We start from the raw sequence: 23,540 nt of genomic DNA, 5'->3' as shown, positions 1-23,540 counted from the left end.
CTTCATTTCTGTAAAGTTAATTTGAGATATTTCAGACTGCCATGGAGATTTCCTATTCTAGAGAATAATAAAGTGTTCATTTCAGAATACGTCTCGCAGATTTTTAAAGAATTTTAATCTGAATTATTCAGAAGCAGATAAAAAAAAAAACACCACATACCTATTTTAAAGAAGAATCATCTCTTCATTAACATTCCCCAAAGATAAAATATACGAGGAGCCAATTACATTTACATTTTTCCCGGGAACGCTTAATTTTAGACAATCTGTTCAAGTTTAGATCAATAAGCTCCAACAGGCTTTGGTGAGAGAGAAGGCAAATTGAGCATTACCCTGATGGCCCCAGCGGGTGACAGGTGACGGAAGACCTCTTAGCACAACCTTTTACTTAACAAAGAGAAACAGACACCAAACCTCAAAGCATGTAATATTAACTGCTATTAATTTTTCCTAATTTTGAACTTCTGGTATTTGTTAGTATATTAACATAACATTTTTAACAAAAGTTTTCAATCTGAGTTTTAAAAAAATGATTTAAAAAAGTGAATTATAAAATAATAACTAAAAAGTGATAGGAACCATAAGGAAAAACAACTCTCAACAGGCAAACATGTGAGGAGCTTAATCTATATAAATAAACCAAGCAAGCCCCTCCTACTGTTCCAGTACGAAACAGCCTGGCAGCAGGTGGGGGAGGGGGCATCTAGGATGTGGGACACACAGCATGCAGTTACACAGAGGCACCGGCAAGCCTGCTCACCGTGTTCTCCTGCCTTTGTCGTAACTGTAAAGTCAAGTCACTCAGCATTTGACTGAGAGTTGCCCGCACAGCAGTGTTTATACTACGCTGGTGACAGCTACATATGTATGTCTCAATGCACACCTGGTAAAGAGATAAGATAGCAACATACACTCTCCGTAGTTATCAGTTCATTACCAAGTTTGGAATTAACCAGAGAGGATATTAGATCTCTCTTAAACAGAAAGTCAGCCTGATTTAGGACTAATTATCAAGGAGTACCATAAATATTTAAAATCCCTGAAAATTTGTTTTTAAGCCTATAGGCAAGTAACATTTTCCTAAAGGTTATCACCTCTCAGAATTTACTATTCTGAGTATCACTGGAGAATGCAAATTAGTGATTTTTAGATATGCCAAATAATTCTACCCAGAGCAAACTCAGGTGGCTGGAAATTAATCAGGAAAAGCTCCTTCCGTGGCCAACAGGAACAGAATTTACTCACTCCTGAGTTACCGAGTATGGAGAAAGGGTTAGTGAATCCCTTTCTCCTGAACTATAAACAAGTTTGATCTTGGATTGACTCTCTGGAGTTAATTTCTGTTCTTCTGGAAACCTGATAAAGCGGAGCATCAGCTGGGTTAATAAGCATGGCTTAGGGTGAAAATCTCTCAATGACTAAGCTGCATCTGAATTGGGAAAACTGTGGATGGACTTTAAAAACCTGGTGGGAGGGTACAGGCTGGGTTCCCTGGGTGAATCTTGTCATTGCTCACATCCTCTGAGGGACGTCGGCCAGCTCTGCTCATGGAGTTGGTACGGAAATTCTGGTTCCTTCATAGTGGAAACGTGGGGGCTCCTAAGCCAGGGGGACTGCACCCACCGAGCCGGCTCTCATCTTCTTGCTCCGAGGCTGATATTTGAGAGCCACAGACTAGCCTCTGGACTGCTGCAAGGACTCCTTCCTGTGAGAGAGAAATGCCTGCCAGGGCCCTGCTTCTTTCCCTGTTGTGTATCTACTAAACAGATAATAATGCCAGTTGTGGCCTATTTAGGTCTTGCAAATCTGAATGTCTACTTGGACCTGAGAAGACTCCCTGATGGCTACAAGTATGGAGAAATCCCAATTTGGGAAAACAAACAAACAAACAAACAAACCCTTATTTGATGATGTTGATGATGATGCTTAATGTCCCGACTCTTCAGATTTTATTGCCTCTGATTCTTCTGGAGCTATAGGGGTGGGCATAACAATAAAGGTGTACTTTAAATTTACCTGCTTTCTGTCTACAAGATGGGTCATCCTTTCCTGTTTACTAAGTATATTTAGACCCACAAAAAGAAAGAGATTTAATGTACCGAAATTATTTTTCCAGGAAGAACTCTGAAATTATCTACAATAAAAATAAAATGTTCTCACCTCAATGACAAACTTAATTTGAAGGATGAGAAGTGAGATGGAAGAGATACTAAGTGTTAACCTTTGTGGCCCCTACTGCTTATGCTGGAACTTTCTGTCTGGCCTCACTGTCATACCTTTTTGGTAAAATTAATGATGTAAAAGTCAATATTTTCCAATGGTTAAATTTATCTAGTGAATGCTTACTCATCCAAGTGAGCATTTAAAAACTCATGAATTTAACTGGAAGTTGGCTTAGATTAATTCGTTTTTAGCTAAAAAAGAGAAGCAAATTCCAAAATAATTTATTTTTCCAATTACCATTGAAGGGCATGTCAGTTTTAAATCCATTTTCTCCCGTGATCATGAATTATAATGTACGTGAAGGCACAAATTATCCATACGCAGAAAAAAGGTGTCTTAATCCTGGAAGGCGTTGACTTGGCACGTCACGAAATGATGCAGAAAGCCAGGAAATATGCCCAAATGAGTGCGGGGCTTCACCTCGATGCAACAAGTGCTCATGGTATCATTAGGCACAGCAGGACTACTCGTGCCTCAAAATTTCACAGTTTTCTTTAAATCCTACGTTCTCCCCAGAAATCTTTGCAGCTGTTGATCTTTAAGATCTCTGAGCTCTGACATCAGTTTAAGGGGGATTTTGAAGCTGCAGAAGCGTTAAAGATGAAAAAGTAGCTATTTTGACCCATGAAAGAAAGCTCAGATGAGGAACTGGAGTTTATTTAATGCATACGGTACAATACATGGGCAAGACCTTCCTAAATACCAAATGCATTTCTTTTGAGTTTTAACATCACCACTTCTAGTGTTTAGTTGCTAATCCCAGGGGTACACCACTGGAGAGGACTCATTGCATGTTTACTTTGCTTGTAAAAAAAAAAAAAGGTATTAATCTGGGGCGCCTGGGTGCCTCAGTCGGTTAAGCATCTGGCTACTGATCTCAGCTCAGGTCTTGATCTCGGGTTGTGAGTTCAAGCCCCGAGTTGGGCTCTGTGCTGGGTGTGGAGTCTACTTAATTTTTTTTTTAAAAAAGGTTAATCTAAGAAGCTCATCCTGCTAAAGTTAGATGTGTAAATACTTACTATGATAAAAGGGTATCCTTCTAAAATATAAAAATGACCATATACCTGATGATATCACTATCTTTAAGTCCACAGAAAGAAATGCTCTATCAGCTATCTTGACTTTTCCTAAAAAAAAAAAAAAAAGTTCTCATACTTTCTATAATCATAATAATCTGGTAAACCAGAAAGGGCCTAGAACGAGGGTTTCCATGATAAGCCTGACCACTATATTCAAAGCCAATGCTTTTTCACTTTGTAAATGTTTTTCTGTCTCTACCTTAGAATTGTGCTAAAATGAGCGCACCGAATCGGGGAAGTTAAGAGAATACTAAGTCCAAAGGCAGGCTGAATTTCTGCGAAAAGGCCCATCAATTTCCTCTTGTAGTATTTCCAATGGCACTCCTACCTCCCTGTGCCCTTTGCTTTCGTACTGCAGAGTTGACACTGGAAAGCCCCAGTTCTGGATGTCTGCCAGAGGCTCAAAGGGCCACGTCAAATACCTTGTGAAAAGCCACAGGCCCCTGGTGGCCAGGGAACGCACGAAGACACAGGGCAGTGAGGAGTTTCGTAATGGACCTTCTAACCATTTCATGCATTTGTGGACGTCCAGCTTTATGGCATGTGAAACACAACTGAGGGCAAAACCACAGAGTTAATAAAGCAAAACAAATGCCAAAAGCAGAAGGAAAAAGAACAAGAAAACACAAGTCTGCAAGCCATACATAGGCAACAAAAGTAAGCAGTATCATCAAGTAAGAAGACTGATAAATAACAGTACGAGGTTAAACCCAGAGCAGAATCATTATTATTTAATACGGAGCAACATGATAGAATGTAGTAGATATTTAACATTGCCCAAAGTGATAACAAACTTTAAAGTAGTCGCCACAAAAGAAATCTGTTTAGCTTTGCAAAATACATTGACCTTCACTTTGTTGAACTGCGCGTTTGCCTTCTCTTTCCTATCTGAGCGGGGTTCCTGGCACAGCTTTGTTAAAACAGTGCATGATACTAACAAGTTCCACAAACAGAGGAGCTAGTAGTATGTTTTCAATGGGAAAATTTTTATGGAGATGAAAAATAATTTATGGTGATAAAAAATAGATCAAAGACTAAGCTACAAGAAATCAGAAGAGATGTCTTTTTATATAGGAAAGATTATGAAAGCTTGTTGATCACATTAGAACCACAGATGATTTTGCCTATTACTACAAGTCTAAACTCTACATTGGATCATGATGACAACTCAGTGGCCAGGCTGTTTCCAGGCAAACAGCTGTAACAGGTGGGTATGTGACAGAAGGCACCTCAGCAAATGGTTCCTGCTGATGTATGCGCGTGCATACGCATACACACACACACACACACACACACACAGTGAACTGAAATTATTTATTCTTCCTAAGAAATACGTGTGTAAGTCAGACCACTATGCTGGGTGGGGGAACTTGCTGGTTTTCCTTTTGGAAATTTTTAAGCATACGTGGACACCTCTGATTGTGACTTCCCTCCTCCTCCTCCATATTCTTCTTGGCTTAAGCTGGCATATTAAAATGGCTTAAGACACCTCAACCCTTTAATTCCTGCACCTTGGTCTACAGAAGGTCTATTGAACTCAAGCCTCTGCCCTATGAACTAGCCTAAAATGAGGCAGAGCAGATCTCTGCACTGTTCTGTGGTCTTCTAACTCCAAGTAAGTTCATCAGGAGCTGTGTACGTCAGACGCTACAGGGAAGTGTGGAAAGGCTTTGCAAAAGGACTCGTTTGCTGAAAGCCCATCCAGCAGCAAAGAACCAAAGAACAGACACTTCAAAGAAGTCAAATCAGAGTCAGTAAGGAGGCCCAGAAGGAAGAAAGGGTTTCCAGAAGGTAAAGTGGAGATGCTCCTTAGAACAGGATTTCCTTACTTCAGTGGCCTCAGCCAATTTGAGACAACAGTCAGGGCTCCCTTGACCAGTTTTCTTGCCAGGAGGTGGGGTTACTCCTCCCAGTTTTAGACAGAACATAGCAAACAAGATGCTTCCAAGAAAAACTGATTGGGTCAGGGCTCCCTTGACCAGTTTTCTTGCCAGAAGGTGGGGTTACTCCTCCCAGTTTCAGAGAGAACATAGCAAACAAGATGCTTCCAAGAAAAACTGACCAGGTCACGTGTGTACTTTTCTTCTGGATTTTATCTACAGACTAATCTGCTCCTTAACTGTAGAATATTGTATTTGCTGTATGTCTCAGGAATAATGGTACTACATTAAACTAAAAAAAAAAAAGTATCATTGAACATTCAGGAGTTAGAAGTCAGCCCAATTAAAAAAAAATACTTTACTGACAACTAGAATCATTAGATCGGAATCTTTGTTTTTTTTTTTTTTTAAGATTTTATTTATTTATTTGACAGAGATAGAGACAGCCAGCGAGAGAGGGAACACAAGCAGGGGGAGTGGGAGAGGAAGAAGCAGGCTCATACCAGAGGAGCCTGATGTGGGGCTCGATCCCACAACGCTGGGATCACGCCCTGAGCCGAAGGCAGACGCTTAACCGCTGTGCCACCCAGGTGCCCCTAGATCGGAATCTTTGGCAGCAGGTCTTCAGCCTTAATGGTTTTAAACTCCCTGGGGGAACAAGTGACACTAAACAAACTATAAACATGTAAACACCAGGTCATCCAATGCCAGCATAATGCTCGGGAAAGATAAACTGAGTATCGATACATAAAGATACCCAAGAAAGTGGCACATACCTGACAGTCACTTGAATCTATGGTCTCCAAAAAAGTAAATTCATCAACACTTCCGCTTCACGTGTGAAAACACCATACAGCCATTTTGTAACTAAGTGCCGTGGTAAACATCCAAGGTGGCTAAGACTCCTAAGAATTTCAGCGGGTTGCCAGTATGATTATGGCAAGATCCTACTAACATTTTCTGAGACTGACTGTAGCGAGGAAGCAACATATCATAGTGGTTAACAGCCCATATTTGAAATGTAAAAAGTCTCAATTTGAATGTCTCGCTGTAGAAACTTGGAGAAGCAAATTACCTTCACTTTTCTTGGGATTCTTTATCTGTCTTGGTTGGGGTAAAGATGAGAGGAGGATGTACAAAAAAAATACAACTAATTGACACACCCGAGGGGTTCAGTGGCTAGTAGCTACCATTATTAACTGGTTATTATTATTAACCAGTGTTTTGCAATTGAGGGATGGATGGATAGATGGAGTGAAAGAGGGAGGACCCCGAAACTAAGAACCTTAAAGAAAAAGAAAAAAAAAAAAAAGAATGGTCTTGAGACAGACTTTGCTTGAACTTGACAGGATCAAAGACTGGACGTTTCCCATGAGTCAATAAGATCAAACCAGCAAATATACATTTATAAACAAGGCTTCCTCACTTTGAAAAATCCCACAGAGGAACCTTGAGCAGACATGAGAATATACCCTGAATCTTTCCAATGGAACAACATTAACCATTTTCAAATTCACTCCATGGAGCTTCTGGCTATGACTTCTCTTCTTCCTTTACCCAAAAGCTTTGGCAATTTTTACTTCCACAGCTTTTTCCAATATTAAGGCAACTACCCTTGGAAAACTGAACAGCTGATCTGCTAATCCGGGCATCATACTAAGAGGAATCTTGCTCTAGTTTTCAACCAATGATGAAAGGATTATGTATCCATAGGGAGTTTATATTTCTGATCATTCATGAAATTGAACAGAAAACACATATTGCATATTTCAGAATTACTCATTTCTAACTTTGATGATATGTCTTATTCCTCCTGTATCATGAAAAACTGTGATCTGAAAAACTTTCATTATTACAGTTTAATTAAACAAGTTAAAGTTAGACATAGAAATGAAGGCTTTATTTACATTTTGAGTGCTTAATGATCCCTTTATAATTTCAACAGTGCCTTGGGGAAATGGCCTCATTTTTCATAGTTAAGTACACATCCCCATTTCCTGATCAACAGGTTTCAGGGTAAACACTGTTCTTGAGTAAAAGTCACTGTGCATCAGGGTAAAAAAGAAGAGAATGTCTGGATTCTTTCTCAACATTTCCACAGGAATTTCAAATGGTTGGTTTTAAGGTGTTTTTTTATAAATTGTTTCCCAAGCTATAGCAGAAGTGACAATAGAACATTTTTTCCCATTAAGTTATAGACTTATTTTTATGAAAAGTACAGATACAACTAAGATAGCTTCCAGGAGCTAAGCGGTGGTTTTAGGTTGAGATGTCCTGCTTTCAAAACTGAGATGCAGACTTTCAAAGGCTAAATGAGCAGGTGAGAAGCACTTGAGAACCTGCAAAATCATTGTGCCTACGTCTACGGAATGCTATTATTTTTTTGTGGCGGTGTAACTTTCTTACATAGTTAATTCTTTTTGTTGATGCAAAATCATTTCTAAAGTGACTTGTCTGGTGAGAACTGAAAGGCTCTGAGCTGTTTTGCAAATTTAAGGAAATATATAGGCCAGTAAGAAAAATGTTTATTCCGGGGCACCTGGGTGGCACAGCGGTTAAGCGTCTGCCTTCGGCTCAGGGCGTGATCCCGGCGTTATGGGATCGAGCCCCACATCAGGCTTCTCTGCTATGAGCCTGCTTCTTCCTCCCCCACTCCCCCTGCTTGTGTTCCTTCTCTCGCTGGCTGTCTCTATCTCTGTCAAATAAATAAATAAAATATTTAAAAAAAATGTTTATTCCTCTCTTGTGGGGCTAATATAAACAATGATTTCAGATGGTTCTACTATTTTTCTTTCTTAAATTATCTATATATGATTCATCTCATAATCTAGTATTTGTAACTACGGATCCATATGCTTATGGTTATAAATTGTTGCAATCCTTTTCATATAAACAGATCTGCTCAACCTGTGCCAGGTTACATAATTACAGAGCTGGGTGGGGGCATTCCCCCCTTTTTAAAGGCTGACAGTGGGCCTTATGGTGAAAACACATGCCTTCAGAAGGAACAGTGGGGCAGCTCTATAGCAGATTAGACCATTAAAGTGTAAGAAATACACTTGATATATATCAAGCACTGACAAATGGGAAGGGAAAAGTGTGGAGGTGATCTGGCAGGAGAGGAAGGACGAGAGGGACAGGAGAATCAAAAGCTTGTACTTATCGAGGGGTCACCTTCGAGGGGATGCTGCTGCTGGTAGGAGTCCATACTTGGTTGGGGGGAGAAACCGCTCACCGGGGTTTTAGATAATTTAAAATGAGATTATACTGATATTCACATGTGGCACTGCTTCTCAGACTTGAGTAGGCGCATGAATCACAAGGGGGCTCTAACTAGAAAGCAGATTCTTACTCATGAGTCTGGGGTGGGGCCTGAGGTCCTGCGCTCCTAGCAAGCTCCCAGGGCTGCTGATCCATCTGGGCGGTGGACCACACTCTGAGGTTTTACAGGAAAGGCTGGTGGGAGAGAAGAGTCGCCGTCAGAGCAGCTGTTCTCAACCTGACTTCCACAGAAGAACCACCGGGGACCTTTTACAAAATGTGTATGTGCAGGTCTCCCCAGGACCGAACAAATGAGAATTTCTGGGGCAACTTTATGCATCTGATTTTTACTAACACTTCCCAGGTGATTCTAATGTGCAGCCCTTTGATGAGAACCACCAATGTAGAAGGACGGCCTCCAGAGTTTGGGGCTGTAAGTCTCCCATGCAGAACGGGGAGTTTCAGGAGTGTAAAGAGGAAAAGTCAAAATTTAGTCAAGCAACTACTGCAAGCAGCCAACCTTATATAGGAACCTAAGCAACCTTTTGTAAGCCTGTCCCTTGTTCCGATTTTTCACTGTTAGTCAACTGATGCATACTATTCACTTAATCAAAAGACATATTTTCAAGATAAAAGGCAAGGTTAGATTAACTCCAACACTGTGTCTGCACGGTATTCATGCCTGAGCACGGTTTGGGATCAGGGGGGGCGGGTAGCCTCCTTGAGGGTTCCACCATTTACAGAGGACATCATAAGGGCCCCCAAGGGGTGGGCCTTCCACAACCAAGCTGGTGGCCATGCATGCTACACGGGGTGAAGAACAGAACTTCAGTCAGACCCGCTGGTCTCGCACCCCAGTTCCACCACTTCCCAGCTGTCTGGCCTTTGAGACGCCGGTGCACCTCTCTCTAGCTGTCAAAGATGGATAATAATATTTCCTGCTTCACAGTATTGCTGTGTGGATTGTATGTTTGCTATAGGTAAACTTTTAGAACCGCGGCTGGCCCAGCCTAAGTGCTAAATGAACATTAGGGACAGCTATAGAACACTGCCTTTGAGCTTATGGAGTCATCTCTCGCCATAACCAGCGATATGATATGTTTTCATGCCTCCCCAGAATTACCAGCTTTGTGAGAGAGTGGCCACAGAGGACCCAGAACTAACCCAGCTGTCTAGTAGAAATATGCCAGGTGGTAGCCAGGCCTGATGGATGAATGTCCACTGTTCTTCACAGCAGGAGGAGTACTCTCCAGGGTGTGTCTGCTGTTGGCTCTGTGATCAGGGCAGCTCGAGAGACTGCAGCTCTGGCCCCGGCTTCTGTGGGCTCATCACGCTCGGGATCCCTCTGCCTCTCTCGGCAGACTGGCTTCCCGCAGAAATGCCCTTCCCATGGACCAGCCAGACACAAGAGCGGGACTCTGACTCCCTTGAAGCTGAGATCCATGCCAGGGCTACACTAGCACAGAGGAGCAATTCTGCATGCTGCCGTTTGTCAAAAGCACTTTGAAACAGTGACTCTCACGGCTGTCTCCATAGCCCCGCTCTGTCCAGTGATCAGAGCAGAGTGGCGGATCGAGGCAGGCATGCGACACCTGGCAGCCTAACCATGTCCCGCTGTGAACAGGGTGGTGGAAGGGCCTGCCTGTGGGCCTGCAGGGGACGCAGAGCCGAGAACATCCTCTGGGGGCCTCTAGAACACTAACGGAAGACCCCCACTGCCGATAGAGGATGGCAGTTTTATTTTCAAGCTCTTCACCAAGTCCTTCCCAGTTCGAGGGAATGCAGTCTCAAGCCTGTACCACAAACTCGAATGTCCACGCTAGCACGGGGAGCAACACACATTTCCGTGATGGTCAGACCACGCCTTCACCAACTTCACGCTGCTGTCATGCTAGGGACTCGTCCCCAACTACGGGATCGCAGAGACCAGAGCGGGACACGGAGAGCCAGTGGACTAGTTACTGTTGTCACAGGGAGCCGGCCCGATCGATGCCGCATCCTTTCAGGGTTCCGGCCAGATCAGCCTTGTCCAGTCTAACGTGGACACGTCATCAGTCCCCACGGCAGCAGCGTGAACTTACTGCGAGGCCGGAGCTGCACCAACAGCGTCCGACGTGGCTTCTCTCTCCCTTGGAGAGTGGCACAGCCACACCGCCAACAGGCAGGGAGGCAGCCAAGGCAACACCACAGGTGGGTGGGAAGTGGCAGAGCAGGGATTTACATCCAAACAGTGCTCCTCCAGAGCCTGGCTTCTCCAGAGGCGAAGCTGGAATGCCTTTATCTCTGTATTGCTTAGGGGCTGAGTTTTTTTGTTTTTGTTTTTTTTTTCAAAAAAACAAAAAAAGCTTTGTTTTTCCTTTATAGGTTTTGGCAGAGACTGCTGTGTTTTGATATTTTATTCTATCTGGAAAGGCCTGTTGAGTCTCTACTCTGGTTTCTAGATACCCTCTGTAAACAGCCTTAACTTGGGTAGTTCATGGCCGTGTGTGTCTACTGGTCAGGCGTGACATCTTGAATCTTTCAGATTCTGATTCAAAAACTGGTTCCTGTCCTCCTCCTCCTCTGGAAGCAGCTTGGGAACCCCTGGTAGCCCTCCTCCCCACTTGAAGGTCCTGCGACAACCTGTGCCCCCTCCCCAAGCTCCATCAGCGGGACAGGGGGGGGCGGACACAAGGCAGGAACAGCATTTCCCTTCCCGCCCTTCACATGGCAAAGGGCTAACAGGCCACCTAGATGCCAGTATCTTTTCTTGATCTAATCAGAAACTACGTTTATCACTTTGAAAGCAAACTGACATGGGATACCTACAGTAGTCCACTTCATCCAGAGAGTAGGCTGGTAACTGCGGGGGGGGGGGGGGGGGATTAGGGAGTTACTCTTCAGTGGGTCTAAAGTTTCAGTTACACAAGATGAGTAAGTTCTAGACATCTGAACAACATCGCGCCTGTAGGTAACCATACCGCATTGTACACTTAGAAATATGTTGAGTAGATTTCGTGTTGAGTGTTCTCATCACACATACAACAAAAAAGGGAACCTGCAAATAATAAGAACACTCACAGGTGTCCCTTAAAAATCGATTGAAAAAAATTACTGATAGACATTCTATTTCTTTACATATATGGAGTAAAACATAAATAGGTTAAAGAAAAGTGATCTTTCTACCTATATAAATACACCTTTGGGAATTTATATTGTAGATAGAGGTCAGCTAATTGCTTCTTGTTCTTTTGATAGACATATAAAAATGTTCAACGTGCTCAAAAATAATTTTCTCTTAATCTTCACTCTTTAGTGCCATACAATTCCATAAAAGGCACATGCAGAGGCCAACAGAAATACTACTCATGACAAGCTGAACTATGTGAGTTGATGGATATTTTAATCCATTTCATTGTGGTAGTTATTTCACAAAGTGTATGTATACCAAAACATCGAGTCATAGACTTAAAATATATAGAATTTTTGTCTATTATATCTCAACAATGAGAAAAAGAAGAAAAGAAAACACATCCAAGGTGCTAAGTATCTACCTGGTATACCCAAGAAATGGTGATCATTCCTGTAAAACCTACCCATGAGCTCTGACAGGTAAGCTTTCTTTTTCTTCCTAATTTCAGAATTCAGAATATCATTGCCTCTTTGAGGTCTGCACATGTACTCCTGTCACAACACATGAATCCTGAAGATACTCTTTTCAAGAAATGGAAGGAAAATGATTCTAAGCGTATTAAAGTATAGCTTTGGAATGCTGACGCTTCCAAAAGCCAGAGGCATTAGCCAGGCACTGGAGAAGCCCAGAATTCTGTTGGACATACTCTTGGGAGTGCTGGAAGGTGCACAGTTCCCTAGCCTGCAACACAGATGGGAAAGAGAAGGCTTTCCAGCGATAGCTACAAAATGTGTTCATCGGGCTTTGGGAGACGGGCCTGGACTTTCATCAGTAAACATCTCTCTCACTCTCATACCTGGTTTCTTAAAAGCACTTTTTAAAATCAAATGCTTTTCAATTATTCTTAAGAAAAATAGACTCAGAAAGCAAAACGAGGCAGAGCACCTAGGTGTAGCAGCTTTGGGAGAACCAGTACTGTTATTTCCATTTTAAAACCTTAAACGAAGGAAACCAAAGCATGCAGAGCATTATGACGGGGGATGATGGAGCCCACAGCCTGCTTCCTACAGATCAAATCCTTAATGGACACTCCCCAGGCTAATGATCAGAGAAGGACCCACCCCACCGCTGGGCCTCGGCTCCACCCGGGACTCCCCCCAGCCCGGGGGTGGGGTGGGGGTGGGGGTGGGGAGGCAGCTGTGAGCAGGCAGCAAAGGGGCAGAGCACATGCGCGCTGGGGAGGAGTGGGCACTCACCTCTGCGATCTTCAGCACTGCGCTCCCGTTCAGGTCAAATGTGGGGGTATAGGTTATGCAGAGTAAAACCTGTAGCCACCAGGAGATGATGGAGGAAGGGAGAGAGAAGGGGTTAAAAATTTAGAAATAAACGGCAATACAGTTTCACATATCATTTGTGCAGCTCTGTCTTTATGACTCCTTCGCTCTTTGCTCTATTTTTTAAAGATTTTATTTATTTATCTGACAAAGAGAGTGAGCACAAGCAAGAGGAGTGGCAGGCAGAGGGAGAGGAGGAAGCAGACTCCTCGCAGAGCAGGGAGCCCGATGCGGAGTCTGGGATCATGACCCGAGCGGGAGGTAGATGCCTAACCAACTGAGCCACCCAGGCACCCCTGCTCTTTGCTTTGTCTAACGTTTCTTCCCATCACTGCTCTCTAATGAGTGGCCACACTTTGTCCAATAAAACAGAGACTAATACTGTAATAAGTACAGGGAGCTACCCCCCTCCCCAGGGAAGGGCCACTGCAAATCTGGCCAGAAAGAACATTCCTCAGCAGCTCTAGGAGGTCCGTCCGATGATAACAGGCTCAGTGCTACACACGCTTTGTGAATTATTTAGGTTGATACTTGTAATAAATGTGATGATTATTGTCCTTATTTCTCTGATAAGGAAACTGATGCCCAGAAAGATTAAAGAAGCCACCTAAGACCACACAATTAACAAGCTGTACAGCTGAGATTTGAGCCCAAGTAATCTGACTCCATGCCTTGAACCACCGTGCAACCAGTCCGGTCCTCTTCCTAGACCCAGGCGTCATTGGTTCTTTCTGTTCCTGTCCCCTACCCAAATCCCCAAGGGATTAGAAATTCTTTAATAGGTACCTACCTCTTCCCTCCTATAACTTCCCCCTAGATGCTGCCCAGCGTTTTCTTATTTATTCGTCTCAGGCGACCCTTATACTCCAAGACAGACAATGAGTTGGTGACATTTGCAAGATCTTTAACGACCACGAAAAATTTCACTTTGTACTTGTAGAGGCATTTTAAAAATTGTTTCTAATTTTGTAGATAAGAGGCGTGACTCTCCCTGTCCCGGGCTTTGACTTCTGACACTGCGACTCTTCTCCCTGCTAGTCTGAGATGTAACAGTGCTGGTGTCTGCTCCTTGATCTCGAACCCAACACCCGAGTCCCGCCAGCAGCTTGGCCTGTCAGTGGGGGCTGCCTGAGGAGGCTTCTCATCTGGTTCTGCCCAATTCATGACAACGCTGAAGCCTAGCAAATTTACCTAATTCAAGATATGCACAAGCACAGCAAAAGTCTAATTGCCAGATGGGATGAGGAATCTCTCCTAATCCCTCAGCCTCTGTTACCGGCCAGGCCACCCTAGGAACAGCTGCTCCTTTGGAGAGAGCAAATATGTATGTGATTAAAGAAGGAAAAGGGGATTTTTGCCAATTTTAGTCACAAGCTGAGATAAATTCATTGCGGGTCTGTTCCTCAGTCTTTTGATCTTTAAAGGTGCCTGACACTCAAGAGTCAACTCCAGATAAAAATCGTTCCACGCCAAGCAGGCTGACAGAGACTGTGGGAACAGCTGCCCTAAGTCCTTATGGGAAAAGGCTTTCTTTTGTTTAATGACTATCTTTGGGGGTTGGGGCTTGGTCGACAAGAAGTGATGAAAGCTGGGGCGCCTGGGTGGCACAGCGGTTAAGCGTCTGCCTTTGGCTCAGGGCGTGATCCCGGCGTTATGGGATCGAGCCCCACATCAGGCTCTTCTGCTATGAGCCTGCTTCTTCCTCTCCCACTCCCCCTGCTTGTGTTCCCTCTCTCGCTGGCTGTCTCTGTCTCTGTCAAATAAATAAATAAAAATCTTTAAAAAAAAAAAAAAAAGAAGTGATGAAAGCTGAGGAGAGACAGCAGTGTCACCAGGACCTAACTGGACTTGGGGGGAGGCCATGTCTTCTAATGCCTCTGTACTTGGTGGTACCTTTGCCTGAAACCCTCCTGTCCTTGGATCTTCCTGCATTTGTTCCTCATGTGGCTCATTTGATTGGCTTCTTTTAGGTCTCAACTTAAAGGTAACCCTCTCAGAGAGGCAATGTGGTCTTCTCTGACAACCACCCTCTCTATCTGGCTTGTCACATCCCTTTGTTTCACGACTTCAGAGCATGCGCCAGTCTCATAAACAACAGACTTATTTACTTACTTATAATCTTCCTATTAGACTACTACATCCACTGGGCATCTGAAAGACCCTCAAGGCTTTCTCACATGGTGCTTTCTTACTTTGATTTTTTGCTACTTTAGACAGCTTCCGTTTCTTGAATTCCCCGCCCCCCCCAACCCCACTGTGATTCCTGGCAGGCAGCTGGGAGGTTACAACAGATTGGTGGAGATGGTGGTCTATGGAGATGGTGGTCTACAAACCCCATCGGGCTCTTGGTTTTTTTGAGTATTTACAATAAAGTCTGGCAACTGGCAATACTTCACAATATGAAAATAATGGCAAATGTTTGTCTAAACTAGTTAATTATTAACGTTACTTATAAGACTGGTAATGGAAGGCTTTCCGCCTTCCATTACTCTGTACATTCATACAAGGTGCACAAGAGTGGCTCTGGAAAAAAGTTTTCAAAAACCAAACCAGTTTTCTGTGAACAAGAGAGCCTTCCTGGCAGAAGGGGCCGGAGGAAATAGGAGCAGTACCAAATGCGGACATCTTCATCAAGGGCACTGAGTTGGTGGTTGGCAATCAAGGTTTTCTGGGGAACAGAGGAGGGTCGACACCCTCTGTCACAGGGAAGCCAGTAAACGTAGAACGAGGCCTCCCAGCAACAGTCTGAAGGAAGCTGAGGATCCCTGCACCCAGCCAATGCTGATAGAGTTCAAATGATCTTTGAAAACAGGTTCTCCACACCTAACATCTGGCCACCAATATCCAAAGACTCATGGAGCTATTTGCAGAAACTAAGAACAACCAAAAATAATGAAAGGGAAGCTAGCTTCTTAAGCTCAGGTCAAGTTTCTTGTGTTGGGAGCATAGCAGGTTTTAAACACAGGGAGGACAGGGAGATCGGTAGGAGAAGGAAGGGAAGAATGAAGGGGCGGTAAACAGAAGGGGGAATGAACTATGAGAGACTGTGGACTCTGGGAAACAAACTGAGGGCTTTGGGGTGGGGGTGGAGGACTGGGATAGACCAGTGATGGGTATTAAGGAGGGCACGTATTGCATGGAGCACTGGGTGTTATACGCAAGTAATGAATCATGGAACACTCCATCAAAAACTATGTACTGTATGGTGACTAAGATAACAAAAAAATTATTAAAAAAATAATAAAAATAAATAAATAAATATAGGGAGGACAGTGCTCATGGGCCCCTATGACTCACACAGTTTGTATAAAGAGCACAGTGTCCAGCAAGGATGGTTCAGTAGATAGAAATGACTTACCAAAAACAAGCAGTGTAGAAATGGTTGATGTGCCCAATGCCTAGCAAGCATTAATTCACTGGATTAAAACAAAGATTGTGTGTAGGCAATTTAGGGGACAGCAAATGAATTTGAAGCATCTGACTTCCATTGCATCAGGAGAGGGCAGAAAGTTCAGGTTCACATTCTGAGCACACGGGCCTCCAGGAAAACAGGAGCAACTAAACCCTGAGGGCAATTCCATTAAAAATACACCCTTCACAGGGTCATTAAAGCTTACTGAGTACACCATCACTGAACAGCAGGAACTTGAGTGACTGGCAGCGTCTGGCAATCCAGCTTGCTGTCATGGCCTCCATAAACGAACGACAAAATGATGCACAAAGTCTTCCACGAAATGGAAAGAATCATTGCAAAGAATAAGAAAAATCCCAACCAGGGGCGCCTGGGTGGCACAGCGGTTAAGCGTCTGCCTTCGGCTCAGGGCGTGATCCCGGCGTTATGGGATCGAGCCCCACATCAGGCTCTTCTGCTATGAGCCTGCTTCTTCCTCTCCCACTCCCCCTGCTTGTGTTCCCTCTCTCGCTGGCTGTCTCTATCTCTGTTGAATAAATAAATAAAATCTTTAAAAAAAAAAAAAAAAGAAAAATCCCAACCATTAAAAAACAATAATCAAACAGCTACTGTGAAAAAGAAGCAGCCCTTCAATTTAAAATATGTGTAGAATCTTTGGGACGTCTGGGTGGCTCAGTCGGTTAAGCGTCTAACTTCAGCTCAGGTCATGATCTCAGGGTCCTGGGACTGAATCCTGCGTTGGGCTCTGCTCTCAGTGGAGAGTCCGTTTCTCCCCCTCCCTCTGCCCTACCCCCAACTTGTGGGCACATGCTCTCTCAAATAAATAAAATCCTTTAAAAATAAAATATGTATGGGAAAACTTGGATAAAAAAAGATTGTACCAGGAAGGAGAAAGTGAAGCTGATTTACTCTAAGAATCAGGCACAAATGAAAGAGTCTGGAAAACGTGGTCACATCAGGAACAGAGGGGGACAGATGTGGACAGATAATGATGAGCGTGAGATCACAGGTGTGCTCTTCTGACCACGAACACCCGGGATGAGGGCTTCCCCTGCCAAGGGCTTCTCATGGCCGTGCTTGGGGTTTCTCCATCAGGCAGACCCGGCCGTGTGACTGTATCATGACAGAGCAGGTGCTGTGATGTCAGAGCTAAAACACTACTGTCTTAGTCACACGACCGTGGCATGTGATTCAGCGCCCAATTGCTGTGTGATGACGTCCTCTATCCCCTTATCTATAGAAGTCCCACCCCCCCATGAGGGTATTCAGAGGAATGAATACACTAAATGATGGTTTAAAACAATAGCGTACATCGGTGCATATCCAGGGCTGTCTTCTCACAGAGGTTAAACTAGTCTCCACTCGATGTAACTCATCATGGCCATTCTAACATAAATAATTAGGTACATTTTAAGTTCAAAAAAAAATCCATCAGATTATCCACGTTCAAAAGCATAAATCGGTTGTGGGATCTGCATTCTACTACTTATCACCGCCCCGGATTCCTACTGCCCAAAGTCCAGGTCATTCTGACGCGGCTCTACTTTCTCCTTCCTTGACGGTCTTCCTTTCAAGCGTCACGTCAGTTCAAGTCATTTTTCACTCAGAGTCTAACCGCTGTGGAGCCACAGATATACAAAGCAAGCACCATCCTTGACATCGAGAAAGCTCATCTGGAGAACTAACACGGGTGCATTGCACCTCAGGGCTGGCGGCGGTCAGCGCCGTTGCAGTCGTGAGGGCCAGGACGATTTTAAAGGCTAGCAGACATTGTAACTTGGAGGAGAGAGACTTAGCAGATGAGAAGACTTATGGGCAAAGCACTGATGCAGGAGAGAACAGGGAGGGAAAGCATACTAAGCAAAGGAAACGTCACGAGTAAAGGCATGGCCACATGCAGGGAGAGGCTAGAGATCGTGCTAGGGACGTGGCTGGAACCTTGCCGCACGTCAGTTTAACTGCCCAATGTTAGGTGTTTTACATGTACTGTCTTAGGCTGGTCGGGCCAATAAGTCACAACTAAAAATAGAGGTGCTGAGGCAAGCTGTAAATCAAAGTGATAAAAGCAGACACTTAAGATGCAGAGGAAGAAAAGACGGATCCCAGTCACTCCAGTGACAATGAATTGACTGGGCTGCATTTGGTGAAGGGATGCAGGGAATTCCCACACTAGGCAACAGTCACCCATACGTGAAACCTCGTATCATCGCACCGCTCTTCTCCCCACCAGCAGGGAGAGAACACCACTCAAGTGGATCGCAGTGATAGCTCTCCTATTGCCCCCATTCCCGTATTTTTAACAAAGCTTTATATTTAGATATTCATATAGTAATACATTTCAGAGAACAGTGATATGCTTTGTTTAAAATGCATAATATATTACTCTTACAGATGTGACCATCAGAATGGGCAGGAAGTGCAAACAGCCTATTCTCTAGCATTTCTTTGGAGCAGCTTAGACATATCACTTAAACCCGCGTGCCCTCTCTATGCCTCATTAGATTTATAAGCTTCTTAGGAGTGAAGTCTGACTTTTGGATGCGCACCATGGTTATGGCACCTTGCCAGGCCCTGGGAGGTGTGGGGTCCTGGCCCATGCTCACCCCCTCCTATATGCTGTCCACAAGTGACGACCCTCACAGAGTTTCAGTGAGACTGTGCACCTTCGTGCCTGGTTGTTGTAAAATGTGTAGACGACGTGTTAAAACAGCCCAGTCATACAGAAGAAAATTATCCTGGGAATCTGAATGCCGGAATCAGGTTGATATGATTGGCTAACGGCAGATTTTGCAACCACATAAGGTAAGAATCTTAGAGTTTCTGATGACTTGGTTAGGGTGATCAGAATTTTGTAAGCCTCCTTTGAGGATGTCCAGCCACCTGGCAGGACCTCACTCTGGACAGGGAGAAAATCATCTCCACTAACCAGAGGGCACATGGAACACGTCTCCTTTCCGAGATCTCCCGCTATGCTCCACTGAGATCCTACCTTTTACACTCAACACAGTAAATAGTAACTTGCCTAAGATTTAGGATTCAGAATGAGTCCTCCCCAGGACCATTTCTGCAAATACTGGAGTGAAGAAGTGATTCGAGACCTTAATGGAGAGCGACCGCATGCCTGCTTTACGTCTAACCGTGTGCTGCATTACTCAGGCTCCCATTCAAGTATTCAACAAATATTTATGGGTGGTTACTAGGGTTCCAATCTAGTGCTGCTGTTGGGCATATAGTACTGAACCAAAAAGACACCCTGATCTTGCAGAGCTAACACCTGGTGTTGAAGACCACCATAAAATAAGGGGTTGCAATAAATCGTGATGGGTACTGTGACTGGGAAAACACACTGGGAAAGGCTCTCAGGGTCTAACTCATAACATACTAGCTGTAATGCTGCTTTCGTCTTTTCATGGATCTTTAAACTAACACGCTGTAACACACACAATAAATTAATCCTAGGGAAGATGACACAGGTTCCCTCAAAAAGTGAGCTGGTTCGGGGGAGTCAAGGCACACTGAGGACACAGGGGCATATTGAATGAATAAGGAGTTCTTCTGTTCCTCTTTCTTCAACTCTTAAAATCATCTTAATTTACATATGAGTGCATCTTGAGGTGACTGTAGTTTCATTTTGCCAAATACCAGATGTTATTTATAAATCAAACCAAACAAAATCCACTAGAGCTCAAAAAAGTAACTAAAACCTTGAGTACAGCCCACAGAAGGCCTTGCCTTTCCTGGTGCATGGAGAGGAGCAGACTCTCTTCAGACTCCTAATGCCAAGTGCATTTCAAACCCCAGCTCTGGTTCTGGCTGAAAATCTAACTTTGTTCCTTAATGCACATTTCCTTCTGGACTTTCCTCTATCTTGGCATGAAGCTTCATAAAACTAAAAGTGATTTATAGTTCTTTCTCTTTAGAAACAATCCCGTTGTTTTTTTTTGTTTTGTTTTGTTTTTTTGTTTTTGTTTTTTTTAGCTCTGTCAAATACGGCAAAAACAAGGATGGGAACTTCAGCATTGAGCATGGGAATTCTGAGCCACCAAATGTCTTTCCATTCAGTGCAGGGCATGCCCCACCTCTGCCCATGCAGCCTTACAGGGTGTGGACTGCTGACAGAATACCTTGGCCATGAACTAGAAACAGACTCCCTCAGTGTCCACGCACGAGCAACAAAGCAGACTCCGTCTTCTGGAGACGGCAGAACGTGTTATCTTCAGAGTGGGATGGGGGTAGTCACAAACTACATACAGAACGGCAGGGCACATTTTCTTATCTAAATTTAAAATGTGGTGGCCCAAAATAAGCATTTTTTTTCTTATTTTGATCCAAGTTTCTCAACCCCAATACTGTGGACATTTTGGGTCAAATAACTTTGTGGGGGGCAGTCCTGTGCTTCGTAAGATGTTTAGCATTGTAGGACGTAGCATCCCTGGCCTCTCCTCCCCAGGAGACAGTGGCAGTTCCAATTGTGACAACCGAAAATGTGTCCAGACATCGCCAAATGTTCTCTGGGGAACAAACTTATCCCCAGTTGAGAACCACCATTTTAGATCACTTACACCACCCCCACACGCCCTGTGAATATAGCGGAGAACCCCTACAGCATTAGTCTGTTTCCAAAAGCCTCGGAGCTAGAATCCAGGACTTTCAGAGGGCATCTGGGATGACCCGTTGATCCTTCACTATGCTTCAGAGACCCCGGACTGAAGGTAACAAGAGGTAGTTGAGCTACAACCCCAGTCTTTATTTTGATTCGAAGAAAATAAATGAAATTATTGTATCACATGAAGCCTCTACCCCTTAGGACTTAAACTGACTTATCGTAGGCTGAGGTGACAGATAATTTGAGAAATCACTTTCTGGTTCAGCGTGCCCACATTCTGGTAAATGGCTATTCTGAGAGATTTTTTTTAGTCCATAGAGTATTTTGCTAGCGTTCCTGAGTACCCAGTTTGGAAAACATTTCTAATTATTCACTGGCATATGGTCGTGTCTTTTCTGGCCTTGATTTGTTGCCACTAGTAGTAAGTCTGATAGTCATTCATATTTATTAATATGCCTTTAACACCTAATTCTAGGAAATACTGTACCAATGATATCTGTAAAAAAATTTTGTAAATATTAAATTATAATGAACTTGGCTAATGCATCTTGAACAAATAAATAAACCGTTCTTATTCTTCCCTCCAAACTCTCTCCGTTGGCAAGCTCTCGTAACTCTTCTAACTAGAGCCTCACAGATCTATCATTGGAGCCAATATTTTTTCCAAGTTTCCATCCCTAAGGTTCAACTTCTCAACATCACCAATGAATATACACAATTCCATGAAAATCACCTCAACCGCAGTAAGTCTCTAATATGGTAAACAGCTAACACTTCCCCCACCTCTAAAATTCCTAATTATACAACCATTAAAATTATACTAGAAGGAATAAATATAGCCACGTGGGAAATGTTTATAATCTAAAGTGAAAAGAAATAAAATCCTATAACTGTGAACATATAAATAGATATGATCAGAAACAAATATACAAAAATCAGTCATGCTTATGGGATTTACAGTGAACTTTCTTCCATTTTGGAAAGCCTCAAGTGCTAAGCTACTTGTATTTCTTTAAATTATCCTTTAAAAATATTCCAATTCTTTCATATCTGACAATGTGAACTCACTCTCTCTCTCTTAAATTGGCCGCTTAAAATCCACCATTCAGTCAGAAACTCTGGCTCCTCGTCCTGTAATCACCTTGGGTTTTCCTTCCCTGCCTACTTGCCACCTGGTCTGCGGCCAGGCACCCCTGCTCCTGCTTCTCTCCCTGCAGATCAGCTCGGTGCAGGTGGGTGCACCTGTCTGCACAGAGTTGCACAGGACCCTTCCCATTGCCACCAATCTGATGCATATCCCCAGGACTTCTCGCTTAGGCTCATACAATAAGCTGGTCCACCAGTGCCTCTAACTCAGCCCTGCTGATTCCAGAGCATCCTGCAAAACCCTTCCTTCTTCCCCTGCACCTTCAGCGTCTAACACCCAGCTCTGGAAGAGTCCCTTTCCTGCTTCTTCTGACCAGGCCCTAGAGAATCTCCTCCAGTCTCCCCTCCAGCCTCATGGCTCACCCGCCTTCAGTAATCCCAGTGTACAGCCCATGCTTTCCCATCCACGGGTCTTTTCTCTACCAAGAATGCCCACCCTCCCAATATAATTGTCTGAATTCCAGACACCTTTCAAACTCCAACTCAAATAGTATCCCCTCCTTGAAATGCTGATCTACCCAGCTCAATGTGGTTCCTCCTTCTAAAATTTTCCAACTCCACTTCTGCGACAACATACATCATTATCTCTCTCCTATTAGATTATGAACACTCGCCTTTGAATGTATTGCTTTTAATCCTACCAAGTTTTATATATTGCTGGTAACAAAAATACATTCACTAAACAAACCAATGAAAATAAGTCTAAAAGAAAACAAATTGAAAAGTTCAAGGAATTGTCTTTTTCTAGGCTAGTCTGTAGCAAACTTACTTTGATCTACTCTCACAGCCGATGTTTTAAGAAGTAAATTTCATCAGTATGTCCCAGATAACATCTTTACTTCTTCCTTCTCTCTTTCCTTCTCAAAGCTTTCCCCATAATGGGCATCTCATCTCAAATAGTCTCTGCTCATATACACATGAGGCTTTTGATAATTTTATAATTAATGCTTATAGACATGACCAAGTTCCTCAAGATAGTTTTTAAATGGCTAAAGCCAACTGGATTCTCTATAGGTTAAACATTTAATAATTATAAAGCTCTTCTAGAATATCCGAATCATATGAATTCTGGCTAGTAGGATGTAACAGAAATTTATTGGCATATGGTGGGGTGTTTTCTGTAGACTGTGGAATCATAGCTAATGCTTAGGACCCTAAATATACCTCGCTGGACAACTGATAAATCAGAATTTACAGAATTCTTCTTTTAAACTACAATTCAACAATAGTAAATGTGATGAAGCCTTTTTTAAGAATCAGAAATAAACGATGAAATACACACTCTTCCATTACTACAGAAGAAAATTACCATTATAGGTTGTATAAAGGGCAGGGCTATGGAGGAAGAAAAGAGATAGGAAGAAGAAACTCTTAAAGCAAAGGTATTTCTAATGTTTTGGTTCATAATTTGAATGAGTTTAGAGGTATTCATTTTATTATTATGCTACACATATTCTTTTCTAATAACTGCAACAAAAACGAAAGCT

At 43.3% G+C, this 23,540-nt stretch overlaps 1 protein-coding gene across 1 annotated transcript in view; it reads right to left on the bottom strand.

Moving 5' to 3' along the window:
• ARFGEF3 (ARFGEF family member 3) overlaps nucleotides 1–23,540 on the bottom strand; it is a 182,910-nt gene that overhangs the window by 106,804 nt on the left and 52,566 nt on the right. The window contains exons 5-6 of the mRNA XM_034670783.1: nucleotides 12,812–12,880; nucleotides 761–883 (exon numbers count right to left, since the gene is read on the bottom strand). Coding sequence (XP_034526674.1) covers nucleotides 761–883; nucleotides 12,812–12,880 — 192 coding nt within the window. The remainder of the gene's footprint in view (nucleotides 1–760; nucleotides 884–12,811; nucleotides 12,881–23,540) is intronic.

Source organism: Ailuropoda melanoleuca, chromosome 10 (assembly GCF_002007445.2).
Source record: "Ailuropoda melanoleuca isolate Jingjing chromosome 10, ASM200744v2, whole genome shotgun sequence".
In the NCBI taxonomy this organism is placed as follows: Eukaryota; Metazoa; Chordata; class Mammalia; order Carnivora; family Ursidae; genus Ailuropoda; species Ailuropoda melanoleuca.
This window is presented reverse-complemented; position numbering and strand designations above follow the sequence as displayed.